Source organism: Megascapheus bottae, chromosome 15 (genome assembly GCF_031878675.1).
Source record: "Megascapheus bottae isolate mThoBot1 chromosome 15, mThoBot2.hap1, whole genome shotgun sequence".
NCBI classification, from domain to species: Eukaryota; Metazoa; Chordata; class Mammalia; order Rodentia; family Geomyidae; genus Megascapheus; species Megascapheus bottae.
In genome coordinates, this window is record NC_143523.1 from 25,712,775 (window position 1) to 25,735,058 (window position 22,284).

At 39.0% G+C, this 22,284-nt stretch overlaps 1 protein-coding gene and 1 pseudogene across 1 annotated transcript in view; both read right to left on the bottom strand.

Annotated features, from left to right (window-relative positions):
• Entpd1 (ectonucleoside triphosphate diphosphohydrolase 1) overlaps positions 1-22,271 on the bottom strand; it is a 90,762-nt gene extending 68,491 nt beyond the window's left edge. Inside the window, exon 1 of the mRNA XM_090346172.1 lies at positions 22,119-22,271. Coding sequence (XP_090202298.1) covers positions 22,119-22,143 — 25 coding nt within the window. The 5' untranslated portion in view covers positions 22,144-22,271. The remainder of the gene's footprint in view (positions 1-22,118) is intronic.
• Positions 4,299-4,839, bottom strand: LOC150054022 (acyl-protein thioesterase 1 pseudogene; annotated as a pseudogene).
• Positions 22,272-22,284: the final 13 nt, after the last annotated feature.

The following is a 22,284-nucleotide window of genomic DNA, read 5'->3' on the forward strand; positions in this document are numbered from 1 at the left end:
GGGGGGGGTGTCTACTTGGAATTAAGAGTCTCATAGACTTTCCAGGGGTACCTTCAAGCCTTGATCCTTTGATTTTAGCTCAGGACTACAGGCATGAGACACCAACTCCCCATGGGAACCTGTCTTGGCAAAAGTCACTCACCTTTTCCCAACTTTGACTTCCTACCTCTATAAGCTTACCTTCCCTACCAATTGGCTTGCCACATCTAGACTCTGTAAAATGATCTAAATGTAGGTAAGAGTCTGACCAGATTATTTTAAAACGATTTCAAGCTGTTATTTTTAAAAATTATTTTAACATACAAAGTTATTTTGAAATGAAGACAAGTACTAACTCTCTTACATCAAGGTAAGTCCTTAAGAAGCTTTTCTTCACGAAGCAGTTACAAATCTTAATCAATGTTTGGGGTGTGAAAGAGATCTCAGATATCCAGTTTAATCTAGGGGTGGATACAGAATGGACCTGCTTGGATTGGTGCATATAAAGAACAAGATACTGGTTTCTGTATGGTCAAACAGACTTCCCAGCAAGAAGTTTCTTCCACATGGTGGGTACTCAGTAAATGTTCCATGAATGGTTGAATGAATGAATAGCAGGAAAACTGGAAAGTATATCTGGTTTCCAGATTCCTAACTGACAGTTTCTTCTATATGACAATACCATCACACAATTTGTGTCTAAAGATAAGTATATTGTAAGGCATCTTTCTGTTGCACAACTAGATTGGTGACCACCAAGGATTGATTTTCATCTATATAGAGAATATAATTTCCATATACTTTCAGTCAATGCAAGTACTGAATTCAGTTTAGGCATTTCACTTAATATTATATTAATGTTATTAACCAAATAATTTTTGAATTCTATAATGAATATAGAGTTATATAACAATACTTTGTCTCACTTAATAGGGTACAGTTACAAAATTTTATGTTTATAGTAACTAATTTTACTTAATTAAAAGTGCAACAAATGCTTTCTTCAGAACCAGACTGTATATTTAATAATGAATAATGGTTTTTTATTTGTCTTGTGCTGATAACATTGTTTTTAAAGAAATTATGATAGGTGTTGGGCACCACTGGCTCCTAGCTACTCAGGAGGTTGAGGTCTGAGGATCGTGGTTCAAGGTCAGTCCAGGCAGGAAAGTCTATAAGACTCATATCTCCACAAAAAAAACCAAAACTGGAAGCTGAGATGTGGCTCAAGTGGTAGACTGTAGCCTTGAACACAAAAGCTCAGGGACAGCACCCAGGCCCAGAGTTCAAGCCTAAGGATGGAAAGAAAAGAAGGAAGGAAGGAAGGAAGGAAGGAAGGAAGGAGGAAAGAGAGAGAGGTCATTCATTCGTCATTCAATTACATTCCACTTTTCTTACTCTAAGACATTAAGATCACCAATGGCCTCTAACTCAAAAACTATTTTTTTTCTTATTTTCCTTAATCAGTGTAGCATGGACAGTTAGAGGCACTTTTCACACACGATCTGTGACTAAGCAGGAGCCACATAAACTTGTGTGAGTAATGATAGGGTAGTTTCTCCATCAGTGGGGGCCAGGGGAGGGAAGAGCAGTTGGCTGGATAGAGTGGAGGATGGGTATTCTGGTCCTTACATTGTTTCTAGTTCTCCATTAAAACAGAAGTCTATTGATAAAGCTCATGAAAAGAGATACTCTGGTTTTATGTATCATAAAATAAAAGCCAAGGGTAACTATTGTACAAAATAAATGCTTTGCAAATTTCAAGAATGCCTGTTTTTATCCATTCAGTTTTACTGTATGTGAATATACTAAAATACTGCTTGTGATACTTGATACAGGGTTCAAATTCTGTGTCATTTTTTATATTTTATAAATAGAATGATCAGCTTCAAGGTCATAGGGCCACTACAAGAATGTATACTTATGAGTGATAAAGATACATAACCATAATTAATCATAGTACTTCCAAACCTTGGGGGAAAATGGTATGCAATTAACAAAGCTTATCTTAGGAGTTCATATTCCCCCCCACACACACCAATCTTCATTTCTTTTTTAACTATTTTAAATTAACATATAATTATACAAAATAATGGGTTTCATTATATCATTCTCATATAGGCATATAACATAATTTGATCATATTTGCCCTCCCATTACTTTTTTTTAAAGTCAGAATTAAGTTTTATTTCATATTGATAGAAACCATGAAAAACATTTTCATATTCCCACGTTACAGCACATTTCACTGGAATATTTCTTGCCATAAAAACCTTACTGATTTGTGTGACTGAAGTTTATGCTCTTCAAGGCAAATCTAATAAATGATTGTTTAAAATTTTCAAATCCAGACACAAACATATGGCTTCATTATTAACATCCTATATAGTCCATTAGTAAATTCCATGATCAATTAGCACCCATTTATAAAGATGCATTCTTAACATTGGTCAGTTGGAATACAGCAGAAAAATTAACACTGTTCAGAAATATCAAACATACACCTTTGCTACATATTAAACTGTGGTGATTACATAGTATGGGGTTCTGGTATTTATTATATTTATTACCCATAATTTGTTTTTAAATCATTTTTACTGGTAATCCAGAAATTTTGACCACTTAAAAACCCAATGATTACTATTTCTATCTGCTCAAAAGATCTTTTTTTTTTTGGTGCTGGTACTAGGAATTGAACTCAGGGACTTTAGCTGTTCCAGGCAAAGGTGGCAAACTGCCACTTACAGGCTTTTGTTTGTTTGTTTTGGGTTTTTTAGGTGGTTAACTGAATATAAGAATCTCACAGACTTTCACGCCCTCATGGCATCAACAGTGATCCTTAGGCTACTGAGTAGCTGGGATTACAGGTGTGAGCCACCAGTGCCTGGCTCAAAAGAACTAACTTTAAAAACTCAGTTGACTAAAGTGAAAATTTCAAATAAGTCTATTGGCAGATGAAAATAATGCAAAGTTTTCTGCAGTACTTGGTTAAAAACATACATACAGAAAAGGTAAACTTAAATTCTATGCTATATAGATACCCAGCCATTTTACTAATTAGATTTTAAGATCAGTCTTAAGCATCTCTGAACATAGATTATGATCTATCCTTTTTTAAAAAATAAGAAAATAAAACCACAGAATTATTCTTATTACCTAAAGATTCTAGTAATAAGGTCTAAATTTGGACGAAGGTGTAATTATTTGAAATGCGTAGTACAGGAATTTTAATGTTTGACTTCTTTGATAATGTACATAGATTTTAAATACCATGCACCTGTGATTCACAATATAAAGTTACAGCATGTCTTGAGAGTAGATGTCTATGGTAGGGAGGCAATATTTGGTTTATTATGAAAGTCGATAAAGAACAAACCTATTTTTGAGAGGATAGAAGAATATTAAATAGAAATGATATCTGAAAAGAAGCCTAGACCTTCAAATAAAGAGCCATTCATTCAAGAGGGCAGTATTACTTTTTTCTGACACTTAAAAGCATTATCCCTAGCATTAGGAATAATGTAATACTGTCTAATTCTTATGTGTTATAATCATTACATATAAAAATACAGACACTGCATGAAGACTAAGTAATTGTGGGACAACTCCATAGACTAAGCCACAGCATTAATACATCATTTATACCTTAACTTCTTGTTTATATCTGAACAAATTTTCACTAAGAATACTAATCTTTAAAAGATATAATAGGGGGTGTGGGGGGGGGAGGGAAATGGGTACCAAGACATGTGAAAGGGTATCAATGTATGTGAATTAATGCACCTTCTATCTGGCAAATATCATGTAACCCTTTTACTAATTACAATAAAAAAAGATATAATAAAAACTGATTGCAGTCTTTTATTATTTTGCTGAATTGCATTTGAGAAAAGGAAGATAATGGCTTCGCTTATTTTAATACTAGTATATTCTGGATTATCTTATACAAATACATGTATAGAAACATAAAAGATCATAAATTTCCCATGGGGAGACATTACTGAGTCTGAATTATTGTATTTGCGAAACATTTTACCACTGCAAACATTAGAAGTTTTTTTTTTTTTGCCAGTCCTGGGCTTGAGCTCAGGGCCTGAGCACTGTCCTTGGACTTTCTCAAGGCTAGAGCTCTACCACTTGAGCCTCAGAACCACTTCTGGCTTTTTTCTCTGTATGTGGTACCGAGGAATCGAACCCGGGTCTTCATGCATGCTAGGCAAGCACTTTAACCACTAGGCCAAACTCCCAGCCAAACATTAGAAGTTTTAAGATCAGGCATGGGAGAAGGTTTTTAATCGACTACAATAATGCTAGTGTACTTCCATACAAGGCCTTTTAGTGACATCAGTCAATTGGAGGTAGGAGTTTATCAATGAATTGCTTGACATCCATCATTTCCTGTTGACATGAACTGTGCATCATGCCTTCATGTTTTGAAAGTCACATTGGCTGGATTGACCAATGTTTTCAGTTTTTCAACAGTCAGAGAACCAAACATCAAGGGAACTAGAGGGTCACAATCTCCATGGCACTGGAGAATAGAAATATCTCTATTTGCGCCATTTATAGGTCCCTGTGGAAACGAAGTCTGAAGTGGAAGCTAGCAACTCAATGCAGTGACGCCCGCTAGTTCCTGCTGTGTGGTGAGAGCAGTGTATAAAGATAAAGCTCCTCCCTGAGAAAAATCCTCCTAAACTAATTCTGTTAGAAGGAATGCCATTCTTTACCTCTTGCTCTATCAAAGCTTTTACACTTTCTGATACCTGTTTAATTTCCACATTCATCTTCCTGGGACTCTGGTGAAAGTCCAACAACATCAAACCATGAAGGAATAGCCATATCCATATTTAATATAACAGGCATAATTGGCGCAGGTGGGCAGTTATATTTGCTATGTGAACTTCCGATATCTGCAAAGGCTTCTGCCCATCCGTGCCCAGTATCTCCCAGTCCATGAAGGAAAATAACCTGCACCTGTGCCCCTGCCCAGCCGCCGTCCACGCGGGGGTCCGCAGCCCCGCGTCCCGGCCACCGCAATGCAGAGGCCCCGGGGCAGGGGCGCAGCGTCCCCCCGCATCGCGCCCCCAGCCTTCCCATTACTTTTTATTTTATTGGCAGCACTGGAGAATGAATTCAGGAGCTTGTACTTGCTATGCCCAATAACTAAGTCGCTTTACTAACAAGCCTTTAGCTACACAAGGTTTTTTCCTTTTTTCTTTTTTGCATTCCAATCTTTAATTGAAACCTGGGGTGTCCCCTTAAAAATTTCCAGTTATCTTATATTTGGAATTACTGCTATGTACTAAGTTGAACTTGACCTAAATAAAACCATACAAAGTATAAAAAAATTTCCAGTTATCTTCAAATTGTTTTTTAATAGCAACATACCTAAAGACATTCACAAAGTGAAAAGGCTTTGGTATTATGAGTTCTTCCTGGCAATTACTAAAATCGACTTCATTTTTCTTTTAATTTTTTTCACTAAAGGTTGGATTAGAGTCAGGATTACTGACTAATCAATATCATTTATGTTTAGCTCATTACAGATACATGTGATAAATATAAGCAAAATTTATAGTGAAATATAACAAAATGTATATACACAAGGTTGTATATAGTTTTGTATATATACAGAGTTTAGGCTATCATCTAGAAGTATATTTAAACAAAGATACCCCAGTAGCAATAAGCATATCTCACTCCTATGAATTTCTAAAAGGCACTAAAACTACCTTGAGAAATAGCTGATTATAGGACTGGGTCTAGGTAAACTTGGAGCATCTTATTACCAAGAAGTGATAAACTTTTTTTAAAAACTTAAAAAGATGGATTATGAAAAAAGATGAATTATGTCAAAGTGATATAGAGCTCAACTCTAAAAGCTTCAAATAGTCAAGACTAGAACAATTTCAGCAGCAAAAGTAGCATTCAAGCCAAGCACAGTGGCTCATGCTTGTAATCCTAGCTATTCAGGAGGCTGAGATCTGAGAATCACAGTTCAAAGCCAACCCTGAAAAATCCGTGAAATTTTCATATTAATCACCAAAAAACCAGAAGTGGTGCTGAGGCTCAAGGGGCAGGGTGGTAGCCTTGAGCTGAAGAGCTCAGGGACAGCATCCAGACCCAGAGTTCAAGTCCTACAACCGACCAAAAAAAAATAGCAATCAATTATAACCCAAAGTATAAAATAAATATTTCTAATCTATACTGACATTAAACAATCATTTACTAAATTAACCAATTATTAAATCAATACATAAATAAATGGGAGTGAATGGACAAATGGTGCACATAAAAATTTCAAATGATTTATGTAAGCACTTTGCTCTCCTAGAGGTAATGTATAACTCTCTACTTTTTTTTTTTTTTTGCCAGTCCTGGGGCTTGAACTCAGGGCCTGGGCATTGTCCTTGGGCTTTCTCAAGGCTAGTGCTGTACCATTTGAGCTATACCATCACTTCTGGCTTTTTCTGTGTATATGGTAGTGAGGAAATGAATCCAGGGTTTCATGCATGCTAGGTAAGCGTACTACCAGTAGGTCCCAGCCCCTTACTCTCCACTCTTGAAGTGCAGAACATATATAAGTGACTTCTTTCCAATAAGTACAATATAGAAAGAGAATAAGAAAGTGACATTATAGTGGAAAGATCTCACAGTACTTTACTACTGCAGCAAGGTGATCGAGATCAACAGTAAAAAGACATGTTGACAGTACATAGCCCTGGCGTAAACTTAATGAAATGCTCCTTTACCTCTTAACATCATATAACCTCAATCTAAGTATGAGAAAGAATCCAGACAAATCCCAATTGGGGAATATTACATTCAATATCCTACCCTGTATTTCTCATGTCAAAATCATCAACAATAGGGTTTTCAGTCCATAATGCTTAGTTCTGTGGATTCTGGATCCATAGTGAGATAGAATATCATAGAATATCATGGCAGTGTAGTATATGGTGGAAGAATTTCCTCTTAGACAGGAAACAGAGAACTAGACAGGGACAAGGGGACAAGTACTATCTTCAAAGGTATAACCCAGTGGTCTCCTTCCTCCAGCTGAGCCCCACCTCCTAACATTTCTAGAACCTCCCAACATAGTACCCAGGACAAAGCATTCAACATATGAATCTATGGGAGATATTGCATATTCAAACTATAACAAATAGGTACTTTGAGACATAATGATTATCACAATTGGTTCATTAATTTTATCAAATATACCACACTAATGTAAGATCCTACCAGACATCTTACATAATGCAACACTGTTGTTACTTTTCTTTAAGTTGAAAAGTATCCTAAAATTAAAAGCTTACTTCAAATACCTTAAATTTATCAATGTATAGATGTTTAAATGCAGCTGTGACACTGAACTGCCTTGCTAAAGCCCCTGTTTACTAAAGTAACTGCTACATGGACATGCTTTCCCAAAAGCATTTGATACACATGATTTCTTGTTCAAATACAGACTGTTGTATCCATGTTCGGCAAAGCAAAGTTAACTTGGGCTGTGTGCCAAGGCAGACAAACATCCTTACTTATGCTCAATGTGATTGTAGTATTCAAATCTTTCCATCCATGAGACACAACATTCCCACTGGTAGGAGGGGTACGGAAGTAGTCGTTTAAGCTGATTGTACACTGGTTCAAAAAGTTTCCAAATGAGTATGACTGGGGAGAAGGCAGGAATTCTGGGGCCAGGGTCAGGCAGGAAAGGAGTAGACTGCTGGTTCCAGCACTTGAAAAAAAATTAAAACATAATAAAAGGAAGGAAAAGGCCTAGGCTTCCACAGACAGGGCCACCCTTTCACGGGAACATTGCCAAGGGACTTAAAGTAACTCTGAGAGAGAGGAGATGGTGTTATGAAAAATTTACCAAAATTTACTAGCTAACTCTTATTGCTCCCCAGGATTATATATTCTAAGCAGTCAAGACTCCATAAATCTTTGTCTTCTAGTTCTAGCCACTGCTGTTCTTAGAAGGCAGTGGAAATTTTAGAAGGACACATAGCTAGCCTCCATCTAGGGTCATGCTAATGACCTTTTAAAAGTACTCAGGATTCACAATCCTGGCTTCAGAGACCACTATAGCTCTGTCTGCAGCAAGAAGCTATTGTGTTATTGTGGTTTCTCCACCTTTGCAGAGTTCAGCCAGAGGTGACAAAACATTGAGACAATGATACAACTAGGCCACCTTTTCTACTTAGGTTGTTCTTGCTGATTTTGTGACCACCCTCAAATTTCCATAAGGAAAATTAAATGTAAGTCAGATCTGACCCTTTTGGCAAACCAATCAAAATTGCTGGGAAGTCATCATGACATTATCATGATCTACAATGATTAAATTATGTTGATGCATTGAAGTAAATATTTTTTAATCTATTAATCATTTCTCAAGGGCTAGAAGTCAGAACACAAATTCTTAGGCCCTTGTATGCATGGTAAAGTGTATTCTTACAAACTAAGGGCCATTTCCTCACAAAGTGATGCTGGCCAGGTTGCTGGGAGGGGGAAGAGGACAAGGACACATCAGGAATCAGGGCTCACAGAACTAAGTAAAGCGCTCTAATGAGCTGTGGGTACAGCACTGACAAATTTGTTATAGCTAAACTTATAATCAGCATAATACTGAAGCTATCTTTTTAACTAAAATGTACATGTGCACATCATGTATGAGCATACAAGAGGGCTGGGTAGAATTCTTCTTTGAAGGAGCAACATGGAGGAGAAATGTTTGCAGAAGTGGGATTATGACCCTTTTTTCACTCCTTTTGTATATTTCTATCAAATATCAAATGTCTTAATAAAAATTTAGGAGAAAATGTTAGCTAAGCATACATTCTCAAGTAGAATTTTTTTCATATATTTTTATTGTAATTAATAGAAGGGTTACATTATATTCACCAGATAGAAGGTGCATTACTTCACATACATTGATACCATTTCTCATGTTCAAGTAGAATTTTTGAGCACATGAATTGGTCACACAAATACCTCAAAACTTTGAAATTTTCCTGATCCAGTCCAAACAATGTGACAATTCCTATTGTTTAATAGTCATTATTCAGTATGTGAGGATGGGAAGTGTAGGGAAAGGCTGTGGTTCAACGGAAAGCCCCACTGCCTAGGGCTTACAACATTTCTAAAACACCAAAAAGCTTCCCTTTCTAAGATACTACCATTAGGAAGCTGGGCATGGATGGTGGTTCACGCCAGTAATCCTAGCTACTCAGGAAGCTGAGATCTGAGGATCTCAGTTCAAAGTCAGCCCAGGCACCAAAAAGTCTGTGAGAGTCTTATCTCCAATTAACTACCAGAAAATCGGAAGTGGTGCTGTGGCTCCTTGGGTAGTGCAGTAGTCTTGAACTGAAGAGCTCAGGGACAATGTCCAGGCTCAGAGTTCAAGCCCCACGGCAAAAAAAAAAAAAAAATACTATCACTAGATCACTAGGACAAGACCACAGGCCAGTCAAGGATTCCCACTACATATGGGCCCACAAATCTCTATCTCCTCCCCAGTGTCCTAGAATTTCTGCGCTGTCCTAGAATTTCCTGACCCTCAAAGGTACCCCTTATTCTTCCCTATTAACTTTATATTTTAGGCAATTTGAACAATGAACCAGGAACTCACAATAATTAACATCTTACCAAAGTATCCTGTCAACTCACTGCTATCATTTCTTCTCATCCAAAACTTCCTTTCACTTCTTAACCCATCCTTTATTTCAAAGAAGAATTGAAAAAGAAGGCCTGCCTAATATTCATCTAAATCAGGAATTTTTAACCAATGCACTTGAGAGTGTAAAGCTATCTTAACAGTTCCTTCAAACTTTATTGATGCATAAAAAGAAAACATTTGGAATCTTTAGCTCCCATTTCCTGCATAGGGAGCAGAAAATAATTCTTTTGTGCTATTTCTCCTTACTTTAATCCTATTACACTAAAATAAATCCTTGCTAAAACTTCACCACAAAAAAGACTATTTTCATTTCTGCTACAGCTAAGTATAAGTATTGTCACAGCATTGCCTGAGATGATAAATGAAGCATATCCGGCAGCCTAGAGTCTGGTGGCTCACGTTTGTAATCCTAACTACTCAGAGATCTTGAGGATCACAGTTCAAAAACAGCCTAGGAAGGAAGGTCCATGAGACTCTTATCACCAATTAAAAATGCCAAAGAAAATAGAAGTGGAGCTCAAGTGGCAGTCAGGAACAGTGCTCAGGACCTGAGTTCAAGCCCCAGTATACACACATGCACACACACACACACAGGTGGGAGTTGTGTCATCATATCCTGACTACATAGAAGTTGCAGGAAGAGCAGAATCAGAGCCAGAATAGCTTTTTGCTAACAGCAAGGATCCTGAAGCCCTATCCACAGGCAACTCCATGATTTTGTTACCATCAGATGACAACTGCATTGCCATCATTGCTGGCCTAATTTGTGTTGTTTTCAAGTACTGAATTATCTCACAATATGTATCAAAATAGCACTCTGGGGCTAAGAGAATAATTCATTGTTTTTCTTACTCTTATCTTTTTAACTAGAAGATTTAATATTTAGCCACCTGATATATCTTAATTGCCCTTTCTGTAGACCTTAATTTCCCAGCAAATCAAACTTTCATTTTCTTTCCTTTAAGACCCTGTCCTTGTTATTCTCATCAGCACTGAGCTCATGGAGTAGGAGATCCTGGAAGAGATGTGGGTAAATGAAACTAGGCAGGAGAAAAGGCCAACACAGAATGCAGATCACAATGAGTGCAACTGAGGCCCACTCTTCACAGAAACCTCTGGAAATGGTGTAGAACACAGACAGTTCATGGGTGTCTCAACACAAGGAAACAGAAGTGGAGAAATTTATCCACCAATTCCTATGCATTACTGGATATGATGCATTCTTTGAAGATAGCAACTGTTCAGTCCCTCTTGTTTACCCTATGCGTGGGTTAACCATATTTATATGGCTAGTACAATTCCTTAGGAAAAGAGTCACAGGTGTCTTTGAAAAACAGAACCACTGCCATGCATTTGGAATGCATGGGATATCACTCTCCTTCAACCCCTTTAACCTACTGCTGAACCTGAATCAGAAACTCACAGTGAACTACTTTATTGTGGCAGGCCTCTCAGGACAGAGTAGGGTAGAGAAGGGTGAACAGTAAACTAAAAATATCCATTGCACCAGCCTTCACACATTTCCAGGTTTCAACATTTAAATTTTCTAAAAGCCGATTGACTATGAAGATATTATCCTATGTTCTTATGTTAACCTAAAACCAAGGAAATTGGAAAATTCCTTGGAAAACTTGGCCTAACATCAAAGAAATTGAAAGAGAAAAAAGTTAAAAGAGAAATTCTAAATTCTAGTTCTGGTTATGATAATTATTAATGTTGCCACTTTACACAACTCCTCAGAAGGAGAAGTTGAGAAAGCAGGCTCCCTTATCAAGCTGCTTTCTCACTCTACTAACATAAAGAAACTATTGCAAACTGGGCAGAGTAAAAAGATCAACATTGAGACAGGAGATCTAGACTACATACCAAAAAACAAACAAACAAAAAAACACAAAGCAAGCAAGCAAACAAAAAAAACTTTTTGTGAGGCCAGGAGTTTGGCCTAGTGGTAGAATGCTTGCCTAGCACGAAGACTGGGTTTGATTCCTTGGTATCATATGCATAGAAAAAAACCAGAAGTGGTGCTGTGGCTCAAGTGGTAGAGCTCTAGCTTTGAGAAAGCCCAAGAACAGTGCTCAGGCCCTGAGTTCAAGCCCCAGGACTGGCAAAAAAAAAAAAAAAAGCTTTTGTGAAAATCAAAAGAAAATGAAATACATACTCTCATTTTTAAGCCAGATGCCAGTGGCTCATGTCTGTAATCCTAGCTACTCAGGAGGCTGAGATCTAAGAATCATAGCTCAAAGTCAGCCCTGGGGACTCTATCTCCAAATAACTACCAGAAAGCCGGAAGTGGTGCTGTGGCCCAACATGGTAGAGCCGTAGCCTGGAGCTGAACAGCTCAGGGACAGTATCCAGGCCCAGAGTTTAAGCCCGACAACCGACAATAACAACAACAACAAAAACAACGACAAAAAAACACCTCTTATTTTTAAACACACTAAGGAATGCCATTATTTTGTTTCACTGCTTCAAATATGTTTTGCTGGTCTCGGGACTTGAACTTGGGGCCTGGGAACTGTCCCTGGGCTTCTTTTAGCTCAAGGCTAGCATGCTACCATTTGAACCACTGTGCCACTTCTCAGTTTTTCTGAGTAGTTTATTGGAGATAAGAGTCTCACAGACTTTCCTATTTGGCTTCAAATTATAATCCTCAGATCTCAGCATCCTGAGAAGTTAGGATTACAGGCATGAACCACTGTGCCTAGCTTTTTCACTGCTTTTTGATTAAGACATTTACATAAATAATACCATAGATTTTTCTTAAAGTGACATTGAATACAAATAAATAATATATTTATTTATAATTTCTTTCTACCATTTGTTTCTCTATTTATTTCCTTTATTCCTACATGTCTTACTCTTTCAGCTGTTTCCTCTATTGTTTTTATATGCTTTAACATTTCTGATGATCCAGTAATTATGCTAAAGATTCTTTATCTTATCCCATTTTCCTTTCTTTTTGCTTGGCTTTTTTGTTTCTAGCTTGGTGCTCTACAACTCAAGCCATTCCTCCAAAGCTAGTTTTTTTTTATTTTTTTTTTATTTTTTTTATTTTTTTGCCAGTCCTGGGCTTGAGCTCAGGGCCTGAGCACTGTCCTTGGACTTTCTCAAGGCCAGAGCTCTACCACTTGAGCCTCAGCACCACTTCCGGCTTTTTTCTATGTATGTGGTACCAAGGAATCGAACCCGGGTCTTTATGCATGCTAGGCAAGCACTTTAACCACTAGGCCAAACTCCCGGCCCCCAAAGCTAGCTTTTTGCTCATTAATTGCAGATAAAAGTCAGATTTATCTGCCAGGGCTGGCTTCAAATCTCAGTTCTCAGATTTCAGACTTCTGAGAAGCTAGGATTACAGGCATGAGCCTATAAAAAGAACTGGCACCCAGGTATTTTTCACTTCCTTTTAACAAAAAAATGTAAGGCAAATGAGATGGGCACCAATGGTTCACACTTCTAATCCTAGCCTCTCAGGAAGCTGAGATCTGAGGATCACAGTTCAAAGCCAGCCTGAGCCGTAAAGCTCAAGAAAATCTTCTCTCCAACTAACCACCAGAAAATCAGAAGTCACACTATGGCTCAAAGTGGTAGAGCACTAACCTAGAAGATAAGAGCTCAAGGACAGCACCCAGGCCCTAAGTTCAAGCCCCATGTGTGTGTGTGTGTGTCTGTCTGTCTGGCTCCCTCTCTCTCTCTCTCTCTCTCTCTCTCTCTCTCTCTCTCTCTCTCTCTCTCTCTCTCTCTCTCTCTCTCTCTCACACACACACACACACACACACACACACACAAGTGCAAATAATGGTGGTTCCATTAGATTACAGCAAGAAGTAGTGGATGGCACATTCTGTACACAATAACTAAATCCAGTAAGCTCATAAACTGATTATTATTCCTACATGAAAATTTCAATGTTTCTACCTTGCTATAATAAGGAATCAGGACACAATGATCTAGGTAAATGCATGAAGCACTAAGACTGCTTGAAGATCAGCCTCAGTAGAAAAGCTGCCTTAATACTTTCCAAAAAGGAACTTGAAGGGAAGGGAGAGTGATTATTTTAAAGTATATCCCTACTAGGAAAACAAGCATGTGTTAATCTTATCCATCCAGTACAAATTAGAAGAAGGTGGAGACTTAAGAATCACTAAGGAGGAGGCCGGGAGTTTGGCCTAGTGGTAGAGTACTTGCTTAGCATGCGTGAAGACCTGGGTTTGATTCCTCTGTACCACATACATAAGAAAAACCCAGAAGTGGTGGTGTGGCTCAAATGGTAGAGCTCTAGCCTTGAGAAAGACCAAGGACAGTGCTTAGGCCCTGAGTTCAGTCCCAAGAACTGGCATCAAAAAAAAATCATTAGGATGCAAAACAAGTGAACATGAAGTTGCCTTTTTCTTTTTTTGTCATGGGCTATGGGTTTGAACTCTGGGCCTGGGTGCTAGCCCTGAGCTCTTCAGCTCAAGGCTACTGCCCTACTCCTTGAGCCACAGCCCCACTTCCCATTTTCTAGTGCTTAAGTGGAAATAAGAGTCTCGTGGACTTTACTGCCTGGGGTTGGCTTTGAACCAAGATCCTCAGATCTCAGACTCCTGAGTAGTTAGGATTACAGGTGTGACCACCACACCAGGCAAAGCTGCCATTCTTATAGCTGACGATAAGAATGCTATTGTTTCAAAGTTTTGCAGTGGATGGGAACAGGAAGATCTAAAAGTGTAGGGCAGGAAAAGCCTTTGCCCTTTTCTTTAAAGCAATTCCACTAGATTTTGGTTGCTTTTGAGCTGTTACCTCTTTGTTTTACGCAAATATTGCAACACCCTAATTATCACACCATCCTGAGGAAACAGACCTTGGCCTCTTAAGCTCTGATGAGAAGTATAATATGCAGCAGCTCAGGACCATTCACTGTAGGAAAGTTTCTAGTAAATTTATACAAAACTACTTCTTAAAAAAATCTCATGAGGGGCCTGGAGTTTGGCCTAGTGGTAGAGTGCTTGCCTAGCATGCACAAAGACCCAGGTTCGATTCTTCAGTACTACATACATAGAAAAAGCCAGAAGTGGTGCTGTGGCTCAAGTGGCGGAGTGTTAGCTTTGAGGAAAAAACCCAGTCCTGAGTTCAAACCCCAGGACTGGCACAAAAAAAAGTCTCATGAACTGGCTCAGGCTTGTAATCCTAGCTACTCAGGAACTGAGATTTGAATGTCACAGTTGAAAGCCAGCCTGGACACAAAAGTTCAAGAGATTCTTACCTCCAATTAACCACCAGAAAACCAGTAGTAGCGCTGTGGCTTAAGAGGGAAAGCACTAAGTTTGAACTGAAGAGTTCAGGGACAGCACCCAGGCCCAGAGTTTAAGCCCCACAACTGACAAAAAGGAAAAAAGAGAATCTTATGTCATATACCTGTAGTCCCAGCATTTGAGAGGTTATAGGCAGGAAAATCCTGAACTGAAATTTAGCTCAGGCTATCTAAGTAAGACTCCGTCTCAAAACCAAACAAAAACGTACTCTTGAGCATCCTGCCTCCATTTTACATCTGCTTTGGCCTAAGCAATCACCTTGATGACACCCTGGAAATCTCAGAAGGATGGGACTGATGAACAAATATCTTGTGACAGCAGTCAAGCTATTCCTCAGGCAACAATGACTTTCTTACTGTGAGCAGGCCCCACCTGACCATTCCTGAGTGATGAGTAACTGGATCACACCTGTGACCACCTCTGACCACACTGTGGCAGGACTGCTTACTAATTGTTACCTCACTGAAGATCTCTCAGCCTTGACCAAATTCTTCCTCTCTTTACACTTAAAAGTCATGTTTACACCACAAAGATGGTCTAAAGTGCTTATTTTGACTCTTCTTTGGCATGGCTTTGTCTCGCACAAAATACAATTTCCTCTGCCCTCCATCATTACTCTTCTATTTGGTGCACTAGGGCAAGTGGCGCAACCTAGTATGTAGGATTTGGAGTTGAATGTCTGACCCAGAACTCTAGTTACGGGAACTGCATTTTAAATGTTAGAGTGCCTTAAAAACAGAGAGACATAGTTAGGGGAAGAGAAAGGGGGGCAAAAACATGAGAAGGGGTATCAAGGTTCAAGAAGTAATGCACCCATTACCTGATGAATGTAACTGTAACCCCTCTATCTATACATTATCCTGACAATAAAATTCAATTTGAGAGAGAGAGAGAGAGAGAGAGAGAGAGAGAGAGAGAGAGAGAGAGAGAGAGAGAGAGAGAGAGAGAGAGAGAGAGAGAGAGAGAGAGAGAGAGAGAGAGAGAGAGAGAGAGAGAGAGAGAGAGAAACAGAGTAGGTTCTAGCACTTGTTAGGTATAGGCAGGAAGATTACGTGAGAATTCACGTAATCTGAAATAAATTCCATGATTAGGCATCCTAAAGGCTAGAGTGCGTGTGTGTGTGTGTGTGTGTCCCTAAGCTTCTTTTGTTCAAAGGTAGCACTCTACCACTGGAGCTTCAGTTTTATTCTGGCTTTTTGGTGTTTATCTGCAGATAAGAATCTTATGGACTTTCCTGCTTGGACTGAATTCCAACCACGATCTTCAGATCCTAATCTCCTGAGTAGCCAGGATTACAGGTGCGAGCCACTACATCCAGTCAAACTACCACTTTTATTTTCTCAAACTTACTCAAGATTGCTCCAATTCACAATGTGTAAAATAATAAACTTCCATGATAATTATTCTCATTTAGATAAAAAGATACTTAATTTTATACAGGATATTTACAGGAATACTCTAAGGTTTATGTAAATGTCAATCTGAATATGACAACTTCAAACTGGTTTAGTTTTGGCCATCAGGCCATGAAAAAATAGCCATATAAGCAAGCCATTTCATTTCATGTTCCTTTTAGGATGCTGCTCTATCAAAATAAAAGTAAAAGTCTTTCTGTTGTTTGTCTACTAGTATATCACTCTTTCTTTGTTTTGTTTTTTTTTTTTTTCAGTTGTACGGTTTGAACTCTGGGCCTGGGTGCTGTCTCTGAGCAAGTCAGTTCATAATAATGCTCTGCCACTTTGAGCCACAGCACCACTTCCAGTTTTTTGATGGTTAACTGGAAATAAGAGTCTCATGGATTTTTTTCTGCATAGGCTGGCTTTGAACCATGATCCTCAGATTTCATCCTCCTGAGTAACTAGGATTACAAGCATGAGCCACTGGTGCCTGGCTGTATAGTACAGTTTTTTTTGTGTGTGCCAGTCCTGGTCCTTGAACCCAGGGCCTCAGCACTGTCCTTGGGCTTTTTCAAGGCTAGAGCTCTACCACTTGAGCCACAGCACCACATCCAGCTTTTTTCTATGTATGTAGTACCAAGGAATGGAACCTGGGTCTTTGTGCATGCTAGGCAAGCACTCTACTAGGCCAAACTCCTGCTCCCATATAGTACATTTTTAAAATCTATACTTTAACTTCACAAGCGCTTATGAATAGATGACAAAATTAATACCAACAGATGCCAGTTCTCCGTTAAAATTTTAAAAATATATACACTTGAGAGAACTAGAAATATTGATATTGTTATAGATATTCATTTAGACATTAAATAGTAAGAGATGAATAGTGGTTATCAGCCTCCCAAAACAGGTTCTGAGTTCTGACAAGGGACTCTGTAAAGTAAATGGATTCTTTTTTTGCATGTCTTGGGGCTTGAATGCAGGGCTTGGGCACCATCCCTGAGCTTCTTTTGTTAAAGGCTATCACTCTACCACTTGAGCCACAACACCCCTTCTGGCTTTTTCTGTTTTGTGGTACTGAGAAATCAAATCAGGGCTTTATGCATCTTAGGCAAGAGCTCTACCACTAAACCACATTCCCAGCCCAGTGAAAGGATTCTTTACATATGAAATATGTAATAATAAAAAAGAAATAGATAATCAAAATAAATATAGACTACCCAAAGGAAATTCTTGCACAACTTTCAGAAGACCTTGGGATCGTTTTTAGGCATTGTTCTTGCCACAGAGATCTACTTCTAGAAAATAAAAATGAATAAAAGCCCTATTACTGGGAAGTTATCTAGGCTTGTTAATATGAGTTACTCTTGATTGAGTTTCTCCTTTTCTTTCCTCAAATAAATAGGAAAATTCAACGTGCCAAAATTAAGATGTAACTCCAAAGGTTGGGAAGCAATGAGTAGCAGAAGGGATCCTATCTCCAAATGCTAGAGATCTATGAGCGTGTTTGTCAAGAAAATCTTATAAACTCACTGGAGGGTTCTGACTAGGCACCACAAATTCTGAATAATTTACTGCAGAAACATCACATTCCTGGAAGCCTCCCTGCATTATACATTATATGCTTGAGCAAGCAGTGATATCAACATGACAGAGTTCAAAATTGTACCCGTGGTTGGGGTCCCTGCTCTAAACTGGCAGAGGTACCCCAAAATCCAAAACCCACATGATGGGCTTGTAAAAGTCACCACTTCTTTTTTTGTGAAGGTAGCGGGGTTTAAACTCAGAACCTCATGCTTGCTAGGCAAGCACTATAAGTATTGAGACATATCTCCAGCTCCCTTGCTTTAATTATTTCTGGAACAGAGTCTCACTTGTATGGCCAGGCTGACCTGCATCAGGACCTTCCTATTTGTGCTTCTTTGTAGCTGGGATTTCAGGCATGCACCACTATATCTAGCTATTGGCTGAGATAGGGTCTTGTGAACTTTTTGCCTAGGGCTGGCTTCTGTGGAAACAATCAGAAGACACAAGACTCCTGAGCCATAAACAAAAAGATTAGATTATTCACAGCACAGCAAAGAAGATATATGTCAGCATAGTTGTACAGATTCCCTTTATCTCCAAGACCCATAGTACCAAAGTCTGTACACATGATAGATTGCTTTACAGAAGAGGAAACAATGGGAAATGTCTCAGCATATTTTGAGCAAGCAACACAGCCTATTTCCTCTTTTTTTCCAGCCAATGAAATGTCACACAGTGATACACTTGAACCATCTTAGTGGATGATTGGACTGTGTGACTAGCTATAGAAACAGTGAGCATCAGGAGATGCAATGTAGCACACTTACCAAGAATGCGCAGAAACAATTATGAACTCTAAAGGCTGCCCCTCCCAACATAAAAGCAAAGGGTTTGAAAATAGGGCTTTTGTGGAAAAGGGCTATTATATTTTATCACAAGTAAGCATTAGCCTAAAGCATATTTTAATAAACATATAAATTATTATCCCTAGGCAATCACTGAAAAACAAACTTTAAATATATACTTTTAAAAATCAATGGTTATAAGACCTTGCTGGCTGGCATCTGTGATTCATGATCCTAGCTACTTAGGCTGAGATCTATGGGCTTCAGTTCAAAGCCAGCCCAGGCAAATGAATCCAAGGAACTCCTATTTCCAATTAACCAGAAAAAAAAATTTGCAAGTGGTATAGTTCAAGTAGTGGTGCACTAACCTTGAACAAAAAAGCCAAGCAAGAGTGCAAGGCCCGAAGTTCAAGTATGAGTACTGGTGCTCATGTGCACGCGCATACAGACACACAATCTATAGTTCTCAGGAGATTCGGGAGAAAGGAATGGGGACATACTGTCTGTGCTATGAGATTTCTTCAGGGGCTTGGAATCACTGGCACAGTCACTGCCTTCCTGCTGCCCTTTCTCCTCCATGCCATTTTCTTTTACCAATGCCAACACCAACAGGCAGCTCCAGTTCTGCAGACATTTACTGAGGAGAGCACATTCCTCTCAACCTCAGTATGTGTAGAAAGGATACCCATACAATCTCCATATGGGCTCAGTTTTTTCAGGCTTCCAGATGCACAGTGATACACTAACATTTGTGAAAAATCAGTGGTGCTCTCAACACTCATCTTTCTGTGGGATCTTGATACAAATGTGCCTTGTGAAACTATTGCTTAAACTAGAGTGATATTTCTTGTTGGGGAAATTACAGAGCTTCAACTGACTTCCAGGAAAGAGAGTAATGAAGTAATTAAGCTCTCTAGATATGATGGATCAGGCTTGGAATGAGCTGGTTGCCTTGGGACAGGCTCAAGGTGTATCTTCAGACTAGGACCTAATGTTTGGTTATGACATTGGTAAAAAACTGAGGAACATATACCTTTAACCATTGTCTTAACACATAAGCTAAATACTAAACTGGCCAAACTATACCATGCTGTCACTTTGACTTGATTACACTCAGTTTCAAAAACTTAAGTGACTGTACCATCTTCCAGCTCTCAGGGAAAGAATCATTTTTCCTAAATTCCCCCATCTTGATCGAGGGGACTAGTGGTCACACTATTCAATGATACAGGTCTTAGGTTCAGAAGAGGCTGTAAATTGGGCTTGCTACTCCATCCACGGTGTTTGGTCACCATTTCAATGAGCGAAGGAGATCCACATCTTGCATAAAAATGAACAATACAAAAGTCATGCTTCAAAATGAACCTTTGCGCTGTATCATCCAAACCTCTAAGTATTAATTGCACTTACTTTCCAATTAGATGCTGAAAATGTCCTAATAGACACTCTAGCATTTCTGGCAATGCCACAGCATGTCAGACTCAATCCATATGTAGTGTCTTGAGCTCTTACCCTCCCTCAGTCCATTTATACTTATGTAGCTTTTCATCATGGAATATCTCTGTCCAGTGGATCTTCGTGTGTGTGTGTGTTTGTGTGTGTGTGTGTGTGTGAGAGAGAGAGAGAGAGAGAGAGAGAGAGAGAGAGAGAGAGAGAGAGAGAGAGAGAGAGAGAGAGAGAAGGAGGAGAGGGAGAGGCAAAGAAGAGAGATCCTTCTATTCTCTTTACCCCCACATTATCTTCTACTTTTCCCTCCTTTGTTCTACTTATTCTCTCCTTGACAGAAGTTCTCAGATCTAGAGATATAGATGATGAAGAAAACCCCTTTGTATTTTTCTAGCTTAAAGTGCATGTGCATATAGGATTTCTATGTATCCACTTACTTTTTCAATAATTTTTGGAAATTTAGTGAAGAGAGAAATGTGAAAAAGGTAGAACTTGTTTTCACTCTTCCATCTTGATCCAATCTGTAGGCTAAATTTTCACTTACATATTAACTCTTCCCATCTCAATCACAGCTGCTAGTATCATTTATCTAATTTGGAAATCTCAGTTTTTATATCATGATAACTATCTCAATGAAACACTTGATTCTGATGTTAAAACTGGCATCTGTATGATACATGTGAACAAATTCACACTCCTTCCTCAAAATTATCTCTTAGATTTTAATACTATATCTCAAAAGAATTGAGATTTTTATAGGCTGTATAGGTTCTCAGCTTTAGATAAATTGAAACAAGATTCAGATAGGCAGAAGAAAATCTGGGGCATGGTAGGGTAACAATCATACTTGATTCAAAGCTCTTTACCCACAGATGGATCACTGAGTATAACAACAGCTATAGCTTCTAGCATAACCACATACTGCTCATTGCCTCTCCCAAGGCAAACTCCCAGACTCTATATAGTAGCACCAGCTTCATTCCGGTCATGATTCACACCTGTCCCTCAGTATCACTTTAGCTCCCATGTCCTTCAGTGGCAGCACACTGTCCAAAAGTAGTATCACTCCACTGCACCCTTTGTCCTTCAATGTTATCCATTTATACACTCTCTAGACAAGAGTGGCACCTGGACCAGGATAATCACAGAAGGCTGCACCTGTGCACTTATTCTCAAGGCTACAGAGTTACCTAAGCCAGCATTTGCTTACATGAAGCAAGATGATGTGGATATGCTGAAACAGCTGAATCCTAGTCCTTAACAAGTACAGACTCAAAGCCCTCCAGAAGTTATGGTGAAGAAAAGCCTGACCCTAGTCCATTTATCCTACTAATAACTAAGTGATCATAAAAATAATATTTCATCCAATTGTTAAGAGGAAAAAAGGGAAAATAAAACTATTGTTTAAAAAAATTCTTTTGTTCTGGTCCTGGGGCTTGAACTTAGGACTTGGCACTGCTCATGAGTTTTTGTGGTCAAGGCTAGTGCTTTATCACTTGGACCACAGTTTCACCTCTGGCTTTTTGTTAGCTAATTGGAGGTAAGTCTCATAGAGTCTCTTGCCCAGGCTGTCTTTGAACTGTGATCCTCAGAGGAGTTTGGCTTAGTGGTAGAGTGCTTGCCTAGCATGCGCGGCGACCCGGTTCGAGTCTTTGGTACCACATACATAGAAAAAGCTGGAAGTGGTGCTGTGGCCTAAGGGGTAGAGCTCTAGCTTTGAGAAAGCCTAAGGGCAGTGCTCAGGCTGAGTTCACGCCCTAGGGCAGACAAAAAAGTTAAATAAGTGAATAAAATAAAAATAAAAATATCTCAAATATTAAAACGTAAAGAAATGAATAGGCATTCGTTTTAACTGCTTCCCCCAAAATACATTATTTAGGAGGAGACTTTGTTCTGAAGGTTTGCAATCTCCAGCGTATCTCCTCATCCTTTCATAGAAAGGCTTTCTCACCATAGGAATCCCGGACGAAAGACATGCAATTCAAGGTCCGGCCTCTGGGGCTCCCCTCTGTGGAGGAAGGGCTCCCTCCGTCCAGACGGGAAGTCCGCGCGGTCGATCCGCCGAGCCCCTACTGTCATCTAGTGGCGAAATGGGACCAGGGCTCCTTCGCCCCAGC